The sequence below is a fragment of the Megalops cyprinoides genome, chromosome 20 (genome assembly GCF_013368585.1).
Source record: "Megalops cyprinoides isolate fMegCyp1 chromosome 20, fMegCyp1.pri, whole genome shotgun sequence".
Classification (NCBI taxonomy): Eukaryota; Metazoa; Chordata; class Actinopteri; order Elopiformes; family Megalopidae; genus Megalops; species Megalops cyprinoides.
The window spans coordinates 9,981,596-9,992,951 of NC_050602.1; the positions used below are offsets into that span (position 1 = coordinate 9,981,596).

Genomic DNA, 11,356 nt, shown 5'->3' on the forward strand with positions numbered 1-11,356 from the left:
AGCAGGGCACTATTGCTCCACCCACACATCCTCATAGAAAAACTAAGACACATATTCTACCTCAGGTTCTCTCTCCTCTACTGACCTAAATATTAACTTCATAACAAGATGCATCTTTTTACAGGGCTATTGTTAACCATTTCCTTCTGTAAGTTTTCTTTTGTAACCTGATTTGAAGTTGTGGCTTTGTTCCTATCATTAATCTTATCTAAGTTTGATTTCATTTATTTTCTAGGCATTTCCTCTGGAGATGAAATTAACCAGAAGGATGAATTGATATCGAAGATAGAAGGACAAGATTTCTCTCTGGAATGTTCCTTCAGAAAAAGCAGCAGCAGCGATTATTATTACTTCTACTGGTATCGGCAGTATTCTGGATCAGCTCCTCAGTATATACTGTACAGAGGGGACAGCAGCCACACTGCAGATTTTGCCAAAGGGAAATTTGACTCAAGGGTTACCAGTTATAAAACAATTTTGACCATTTCAAGATCAACTCCAGGAGACACTGCAGTTTATTACTGTGCAATGATGAGGCGCACAGTGGTGTAGAAATGGCAGCTCTCATACAAAAACCTACAGCCTTGAACGTTTCATAAAAAATGAGAATTGACAAAAGGGTTACCCTCAACAGGAAATATCACCCAACACATCTTTTAGATTTCTGGCTCCAATCCAATGCACCTGTTGTCTGTTTGTACTGAAGACAATATATTTCAATATATTACAATATATACATTATATTGTAATTACAATACATATTGTATTACAATATATATTATATTGTAATATAGTATATTACAAAATATACAATATATTTTGGTATTTATACATGTTTATGATGTGAATGTAAATGGTATGGGGAACACTAAGATCTGTACACTGTTTGATCATCAATAGGCCTATGAATTCCAACACAGAGCAACTGAAAGAAGGTCAATCTGAACAGCATATCCAAGTCAGCAGCTGCAGTGCAGACATAAGGGCAGGTTCAGGGGAGGCTGTGATTGTTAATACAGCCTGGACCCATCATCAGTACACTAAGTTCACTTTCTCGCCAACAGGACGTTTGCTTTGATCCATGTCAGAATGACAGTGTTACTTTGTTGCATGTTTTAATTTGGCTTCACACCACTCAATTGCAAGTGAAGCACAATTTGTCAACAAAAGTCATGGGAACGTACAGGTTGCTCATTTATTGGACAATGATTTGGTGGGGGGAAACGCAAAGCAAAGTTTTCTTTGAGACTGTAACTTGTGAGCAATGTAATCATTTATGTTTCAGAAAAGCATCACTGTAGGCTGCTAGACTGTGTAGTGGAAGAATGTGTGATCTGATGTATACCTTCCATGGCATGTTCACAGGGGCCTTATAGTAAAGGCTTGTTAGGTAAGGTCATGATGTGATAAAGCTTGGTCAAGTAGTAGTGCGTTATGCTCCTCTGCCCATATTTTGAGATTAATAAAGGATTTGTTATCTCACTTCATCATTGCTCCAGGTGAGCCCTTTACTCATCTGGTTACTTGCATAGTGGGTCTTGCATGGCGTTCAATCAGGTATCAGTAAACAGAATTTGATGTAACAAAGATGTAATCTCCTTCTGTTGATAGCTGCATCATATTCAGATGTGCCTCCCTCTCAGCTCTTTTCTGACCTCATTTGAAGTCCTTAGTTTCTTCTTATCATCAATTGTCCTTAAATATGATTACTTAATGTTTATTTTCCTTGGTTTATGAAACTTTTAGATATGTCCTCCTGCAATTAAATCAAACACTAAATACTGCTGTGCTTGAATTGGAAAATCAGCCTATATGCTCCCTTCAACAATAAGAAGTACTGTAGATGATATGTTTGCCCATACTTGCATTTAAAAAACAAACATCATACTTCAAAGGACACATATACTGAATATACTGAATATGCGTACCCGTGTTCGGTACTGCATGTAGGTTGACGGCAAATTTACTGCAAAAAAGTAGAACAGGAAAACAATTCACACAATTAAGAAACCAAAACATATAAATTGCACATCACACACATGCTATGTTGGTTATCTATAAACAATGTATTTAATGTTCATACATGAATAACAAGATAATTGTGGCCTATGACATACAAGGAATTCACAATAGCTCAATATATGAAAGGTAATGGATTTAACAAAGTATAGGTTAAGTTACAACCCCTGCTCTCAGCTTCATTTTCAAGTTGCACAGACAGTAGTTTTAGTTTCTTTTACATTCTCATGAGGGCACTATTGCTCCACCCACATATCCTCACAGAAAAACTAAGACACTTATCCTGCCTCAAGTTTTCTCTCTCGTCTAACAATCTGCATGTTAACTTCATAACAAGATGCATCTTTTCACAGGTCTACTCTTAACTATTTCTTTCAGTAAGTTTCTTTTGTAGACTCCTTGGAAGTCTTAGGTTTGTTCCTGCCACTAATATTACCTACTTGTGATTATAAAATATGTATTTTTCCTGGTTTATGATTTCTTTTTAGGTATTTCCTCTGGAGATGACATCAAACAGGAGAAAGAATCAATGCTGGGGGCAGAAGGAGAAGACGTCTCCTTGGAATGTTCCTTCAGCATTGACAAAGGGAGAACACTATCTCAGTATTACTTCTTCTGGTACCGCCAGTATCCTGGGTCAGCTCCTCAATATATACTGAGCAGAAACTCTGGATCCTACAAACACGAAGCAGAATTTGCTACAGTGAGAGTTGATTCAAATGTTACCAATGATAAAACATTTCTGACCATTTCAAGATTAATTACAGAGGACACTGCCATTTATTACTGTGCCCTGCAGCCCACAGTGGTGTAGAAACAGCAACTCTCATACAAAAACCTGCAATGCTCCTAAAGTCTTAACGGTATTGCAAAAAAAAAAAAAAAGAGACAAAATGGTTAACCACCAAACACATTGTTTCCATTTCTAGCTGCAATCAGAAGCACCTGTAGTCTGTTTGTATTGAAAAAAATGCATTTTGTATAGTATAACATAATGATGGTAAGATTCTTTGTAATTTGAAGCCTCAGGTCTTAACAGTTTGGTTCCATTCCCTAACATGTAAGGTCTGGACAGTGAAATGAAATATTTGCATTAAGTTGAAAGGTCATGAAGAGCTCACTGCTGGATCTGATGGCAGTTAGACTACTGGCCAACATGCTGAGCTGTGGTAACATGACACAGCATCAAGTGCATGATAGATAGACAAACATTCAGTCAACCTGTTCAACCTCCCCTTGAAAGGGAGCTTAGCCCAATCGAAAGTTAAAATAGGCAAATCAATCTCCCTGAACTCCCTTAAGTGAGCCATTATGATATTTTAGTCCATGCATCTTTAAACACAAAAATAATGAAAGACTACTGTTTTAGAGTCCCACAAAAGTCTGACAAAGAAATGTTTTGTTTTTATAGCCTTGTGAACCTGATCTTTCTTTGTTTCTTTTGAACTATTAGAGAAGCTATTAGTAAAGGGTGGTCTTTGCTGCTGTTGTATTGGTCAGGTGAATGCACTAAACATGAATACTGTCGCTAATATTCAGGGAATACTAATATTTGGGAAAAGCTTATTGTGCTTCCTTACGTTTTGTTTTGCCGCCGATGAGGAGATGAACACTGACAGGAGATGCTAGGCCACAGGCAAAGTGAGGAGCTGTCAGGACATCATGCCACTGAGATGGATCAAGACTGACTGGGGGAGTGGAGTGTTAAAGTGTGGAGTGTGGAAGTTTACAGTGTGGAATGCAGTTACGTGTTTCAATCGATCACCATGCTCATTGCTGTCATTGTGAACATGTAGTTCATGAACCACATGCTACCCATTCCTCTGTCAGTGTTTGGATCCCCCCATGTCATTCATTACCATATCTCTTATAGTATAGCATCGTCTCAGATTACACAACAAAGCCCATTTAAAATACCACTAATACCTCTACATAATATGACCTATCAGTCTGTGCATGATTTGGGATATTGAACTCAATCATCTGTACAAAGCTTTACAGTAGTTACAATAAAATCAAGAGCAATTGTGAGGATATTAATTCACTGTGCTGCCCTCTGTAGGAAATATTTCACCTAATATGCGTTTCAGATAATTTGTCTACACTTGTCTTAAAAAGCAAACATCCTCTGTCATGTTTGTAATAAGAGCTTCAATGCACTAAATATATATATATATATATATATATATATATATATATATATATATATATATATATATATATATATATATATATATATATATATATGTATATATACACACTGAGAATATTTTTAGAGAATATGTTTTGGCTCAATATATTTCAAATATGCAAATTACTGTGGCATTGGTATATTGCAATGTATTTCTGATTTGAATTATATTTGCAATATAGTCTTGGGCCGAACAATATATTACAATATATTTCATTTCAGACTGTATGCGTGTTCATACTAAATTTACAGATTTAAGAAACCAAAACATTTAAACCTTTAAGTATGCCAAAGTCACAACTGTATGTTTCACATAACATATTTTTCACATCGCTGTTTTTCAGCCTTATGCAAGTACTTGTTATTCATTATCCAGTAATTCTACTTTCACGCCTGAATAAAAAAGCAATGGGAGAATGCAGACACAGGTTTATCAGAAATTTAAAAAATATTGGGAGTATAAGTGAAGAAAATAATTGAATGGTAGATACAACCCCCGTTCTCAGCTTTATTTACAATTGACACATTCAGTAGATTTAGTTTCTTTTGCATTCTCATCAGGGCACAGTTGCTCCACCCACACATCCTCATAGAAAAGCTAAGACACACATTGAGCCTCAGGTTGAACATTTAGCCTCACACATTGAACCTGCCTCAGGTTCTCTTTCCTCTAACAACCTGAATGTTAACTTCATATCATCATGCAGCTTTTTACTGGGCTGTTATTAAGTATTTCATTCTGTAAGTGCTGTTTTATGACTTTATAGGAAGACTTGGATTTGTTCTTGTTAATAATATTACCTCATTGAGATTACATAATATTATGTTTTATGGGTTTATTCCTAATTTAGGTGTTTCCTCTGGAGATGAAATTAAACAGAAGGATGAATTAATATCGAAGACAGAAGGACAAGATGTCTCTCTGGAATGTTCCTTCAGAAAAAGCAGCAGCGCTGACTATTACTTCTATTGGTACCGTCAGTATCCTGGATCAGCTCCTCAGTATTTACTGCGCAGAGGGTACAGTGACCATACACCTGAATTTGCCAAAGGGAAATTTGACTCAAGGGTTACCAGTGATAAAACAATTTTGACCATTTCAAGATTAATTCCAGGAGACTCAGCTATTTATTACTGTGCAATGAGGCGCACAGTGGTGTAGAAATGGCAGCTCTCATACAAAAACCCAATATGCTCCTACAGCTTTGAAGATTAGATAAAAACAACAAATGAAAAAATGGCTAGCACAACAGGAAATACTACCCAAGCACATCTTTTACATCTCTGGCTTCAATCCAAAGCACCTGTTGTCTGTTTGTACTGAATATAAAAAAAATTCAATAAAGACTAAAGAATAAGATTTCTGTTTTATTTTCAAATGACAGACTGCAATATAACACTTCGGAAAAAGGTATTATAAAAAGGTACTTAACATTAGTGTGATAGAAAACAGGGTGCGCAGATGCAGAAATCACATTTTGTAAATTCACTTTAAATCAGTTGATTATTATTACTTTAAAAGTAATTCCTATCGCTAGCTTTGTCATTGTCATTGTGTTTGTCAATTTAATATTGAGTATTTAGCATTAGTGACACATTAATAATAATAATAATAATAATAAAACTTTTTATGTTATTATCATTAAATAATTAAATGAAACACTCTGGCAAAGATCTTGTGAGGCCAAGAGCTCAGTAAAATAGAACTTTAAAATTCTGACAGCTATGCAAGTCTCAGAGTATTCTCTCACCCTGCATCATCCATCCTGTATCATCCTACCACCCTGCATCATCCAACCTGTATCATCCTACCACCCTGCATCATCCTACCACTCTGTATCATCCTACCACCCTGCATCATCCATCCTGTATCATCCTACCACCCTGCATCGTCCATCCTGTATCATCCTACCACCCTGCATCATCCAACATGTATCATCCTACCACCCTTCATCATCCTACCACTCTGTATCATCCTACCACCCTGCATCATCCATCCTGTATCATCCTACCACCCTGCATCATCCTACCACTCTGTATCATCCTACCACCCTGCATCATCCATCCTGTATCATCCTACCACCCTGCATCATCCTACCACTCTGTATCATCCTACCACCCTGCATCATCCATCCTGTGTCATCCTACCACCCTGCATCATCCTACCACTCTGTATCATCCTACCACCCTGCATCATCCATCCTGTATCATCCTACCACCCTGCATCATCCATCCTGTATCATCCTACCACTCTACAGCATCCATCCATGTACTATTGCTCCACCCACACATTCCCATAGAAAAACTAAGACACACATTCTGAATCAGGTTCTCTCTCTTATAACAGCCTGCATATTAACTTCATAACAAGATGCTAATTTTTACAGGGTTACTCTTAATTATTTCCTTCGGTAAGTTCTCATTTGTAACTTATGTGAAAATCATCAGTTTGTTAATATCATTAACCATTCTTAATTGTTACTGCATTTTTTTTATTTCTTCTTTTTATGATATTTCCTCTGGAAATGAAGTCACACAGAATGAGGGACAACTATTGGAGACAGAAGGACGAGTCGCCTCTTTGAAATTTAACTTCAACACCACCAGTGCTTACTATCGCATCTACTGGTATCGCCAGTATCCTGGGTCAGCTCCTCAGTATATCTTGCACAGAGGATATTCCAGCTACACATCAGAATTTGCCAAAGGGAGATTCAACTCCGATGCTGATAGATCCAGTGGTAAAACATATTTGACCATTTCAAGATTAGTTCCAGAAGACACTGCAGTTTATCACTGCGCACTGAGTTCCACAGAGATGTAGAAAGGACAACTCTCATACAAAAACCTGCAAACCTCTGACAGCTTTGAAGGTATTATGAAAAAATAAAAATGAAAAAAAAGGATACCCTCAACAGGAAATACCACCAAGCATATTGTTTACCTTTCTGGCTCCAAACCAATGCACCTGTAGTTTTTTTTTTTTTTTTTTTGTACTTAAGATTATGCATTTTGGGGTGTAAACATAATGAAAATAATAACCCGTTCTCTCCCTCCGATGTCAGTTGCAATGCATTCAGTTTTTGCAAAATCTGACAGTGATTTGGGTTGGATACACTATAACCTTCACTCCTGTATTACAAGTCTTTTTGTAAAAACAAGTAGAATGATGATAAAGCTGTTTTAAGAGCCTTTCCATGAGAGATTTACATTTCATGAGTAATGTCTGATATTTCATGTAATACATTCAAATGGTATACATCACTGGCGGCCGGTGAGCTGGAAACATGGGATTTAAATATTAAATTACCTTTAAATCTCTCATTACTTTCAACCTGTTCCCCCTTATCTTCCTTGATTAACAATAAAACAAATTATTCACAGAATAATTGACACCAATCGCGTAAATGGAGTAAATGCTTATGCTCGCGAAACAGCGCAGATTGTCTGTAGTTTGTGTGCTTGCGAACGCTACAACGTGAGATTGTTTAATTAACAAGGATGGCATTTATCGATTTAAATTACGTTACATGCTCATGACGCATCACAGCTTTTGTGAGGTCTGTGTTCTAAACGTTATTGTTCATTGCACTCAACCTAACATAAACGTTTATTCTCAGTAATTTAAATCGATCTTAAACTAAATTTAGCTCCGTTTTGTAATTTGAATTTTGTAACACAAAAAAGCTATAATGTGAAACACTTAAGAGAAAACTTTGGGATTACTTGCCACTTAATCGTTCAAATTGCCATCCTTAATAACGTCATGCTGTAGATTGACGTAGCAATAGCACTTGGCTTTTCATTGTACCTATCGACTGTAAAACTGTGCCAATAATCGCAATAATACATGCCTCGATTATCATATTTTTGATCATCCAGTAAAACTAGTGTTTCTTTACTTTTTATACAAGATTTTAATTAGCTGAAGAATGGAGTGAACTGATGTGTCGGTGTTTAAGGTGCATCTACCTTTTTCAGCCTCATCTTCTAATGACACATTCAGTAGTTTTAGTCTCCTTTGCATACTCATCAGGGCATTATTGCTCCACCCACTCATCTTCACAGAAAATGTAACATATAATCTGGGCCGGGTTCTCTCTCTGAATGTAAACTTAACAAGAAGATGCATCTTTTTACAGGGCTATTGTTAACTATGTCCTTCTGTGAGTTTTACTTTGCAAACTCATTTGAGTTAAACTTTATTCCTGTCTCTATTCCTGTCATTAATTATCATACTTTGCGATTATGTGTTTTGATTTATTTATTCTTTTTAAGGTGTTTCCTCTGGAGATGAAATCACACAGAAAAGTGAACTAATATTAAAGAAAGAAGGACAAGATGTCTCTCTGGAATGTTCCTTCAGCACCAGCTACTCCAGCTATTGGCTCTACTGGTACCGCCAGTACCCCGGGTCAGCTCCTCAGTATATACTGTACAGAGGAACCAGCCAGAGCAGCAACACAGCAGGATTTGCCATAGGGAAATTTGACTCGAGGATTACCAGTGATAAAACATTTCTGACCATTTCAAGATTAGCTCCAGGAGACACTGCAGTTTATTACTGTGCACTGCTCACCACAGTGATATATAAATGGCAACTCTCGTACAAAAACCTGCTAAGCTCCGACAGCTTTGAAGGTTTCAAAAAAAAAAAATAAAAGGGCAAACCACTCTGCATATTGTTTCTGTTTCTGGATACAATCCAATGCACCTGTAGCCTGTTTGTACTGAAGATAATACAGTCCGGAGTGTGAAAATAATGAAGGTAACATTCCTTTTTTCACTCTCTAAGGTATCAGGTCTGATGTAATCAGCCATTACAAAGAATTACCACAATTCTCTGAAGAGTCATGGCACTAATTGAAAAGCATTCTTACAACATTTTTAAGCACTGTTGCTAAGTATGAGCAATTTTATTTTCAGGCTGACAGGTGTGATGATCATCTGAGCCTACACATTGGCCAGGTCAATGCGCTCAGCTTCTCCAGGGCACTTGGTTGTTCCCTGCTCTCATGAACAAACTCCCAGACACAGGAGACAGTGCTGGACAGATCACATTAACAGGACCCTCAGAGAGACCACCTGCACTGCCTCAGCCATGAGACCGACGAGGTGGAGATGCATCTGCCATTACACAGTGGGAATATCGTTGGTGACATCTGGGCCACACGTGTCATTCAATATGTTCAGTGACATAAATATACACAATTAGTCGATTTTTTTGTCAGACTGAGAGTGTGTGTGCATGTGTGTGACACACACATAACTTCTTTTCAATTCACATATTTGATACTGATATTTGTTTTTTTTTAGCTTTTATTTTGCATAGAAACATTGAAAATGCTCATTTTCATTGTAAAACTGCTTTAACATTTTGTGCTTTTATTTTAATAGATTTGCAGAAGTTGCTAAAATATATATCAATGTACTGAGAACTGCAGAAAATGAGCTCAGAGCTCCTTCTGCAGGCTGATTGGACCCCATACAACTCTGTCTTAAATCAACAATTTGTTAATGATTTACATTAAGTCTATCTACATGAAACATTCCTAAAACATTCACAAGTTCTGACATGACATAATAGGCACATACAGCACTATTTTTGCTTTCATAGTGAGCATATTGTATGCTGTCAGGTTATTATTTTTTCCACAATGAGACAGTCAGAAGTACATTTATTAGTTCAGCAAGTTGCCAGCATCTGCCAGCCAGTTGCCCCCCCCCCCCCCCCCCCCCCCCAACACACACACACACACACACACACACACCACACACACACACACACACACACACATACCACACACACACACACACACACACACACACACACGCACGCGCACACACACACACACACAAAGAGGAAAGTGAGTAGAGGAGTTTCCTGTTGACACTACAGAGGACTTACTCTGTTCTAGCTGTGCTTAAAGTCAGTGTTTCTCTCTAACAGCTATCATGATGCTACACTGTTTATTACTCTTGTTCTCTTCATTTGTAGGTAAGCGGCATCCAGCATTTATTTATTATCTGCAGAACTATTGTTTCATTCAGAGTGATTCATAGACTTAAATCAGAACAGGATCAAATTGTTTTGAGTGTTACGGGTGGAAAAGAGGTTTTGTTTAGATGTTATTATAAAGAATACCTGAACTGTGTTTTGTTTTAAAACAAATGATTGCATGCTGAATATTAATAATCTCTGTATTAAATGAACAAATTGTTTCTAAATTTTACCTTTTCCTTTGCAGATTACAGTTTTCAGGATGGAATTACATCAGCAGCTAAAGCAGTGTATGCTTTAGAGGGTAGCAGTGTTACACTGTCATGCAGCTATACTGGTACTGCAGACAGTCTACAGTGGTATCGCCAATACCCCAGATCAAAACCAGAATTCCTCATACTCACCTACAGAAGCCGAGCTGGTGATGTTACAGAAGGGCGATTTACCATTAAACATAATGAAACAAACAGACGTGTGGATCTGCAGCTGAGCTCTGCTGAAGTGTCAGACTCTGCACTGTATTACTGCGCTATGAAGCCCACAGTGACAGGAAACCCACACACTCTGTACAAAAACCTGACAGAACCTAAGCCAAGATTTTAAACAATGATCTTTGTGTGCCCAAAGGTTACCTTCAATAAAGATATCATTTTTTTCCATTTTGAAAAAATTTGTTTATGGTGCAAAAGCTCCATTTCCTCAATTTATGTGCTGCATTTCTGCGAAGTGAAATCTCAGTTGACTTCAGGAAAGAAAACTACAAAACACATTCACTCTAGTGAATGATTGCTTTATACATAATTATGTGAAAAAAACAATTTAGCAATTAATACTTTTTGAGGAGACCACTGTGCTAACATGAATATGATAGAAATTGAGCATGCAACATCATTTTGTGACAGCAGGCCAAATTGACTTGAATTTTGAACTTTGTGTTTAGTTTTGTAATTTGAAAGTGTAGGGAAGGGCAAGAGCAGTCACCCCATCCGGCCTCAACCCCGTGTCTACGGGGTGCCAAACCTGCAGACTGCAACGCCAAAGAGTCAGGCTCAATGGTATGGCAGTCAGAGTGCATACTGAACGGTCTGTCACAGAAAGCAATGAAAATATATCATTAGTAGTAAAAATTACCTGGAGTTTAGACA

The 11,356-nt window shown here is 37.4% G+C and overlaps 1 gene segment (V, D, J or C); it reads left to right on the top strand.

The window, feature by feature from the left end:
* The first annotated feature begins 2,548 nt into the window (after nucleotides 1–2,548).
* On the top strand, nucleotides 2,549–10,814 carry LOC118796083. The segment is given in 3 exon segments: nucleotides 2,549–2,722; nucleotides 9,006–9,012; nucleotides 10,459–10,814. Coding segments are annotated over 3 exon segments (537 nt in total).
* The last annotated feature ends 542 nt before the right edge of the window (nucleotides 10,815–11,356 follow it).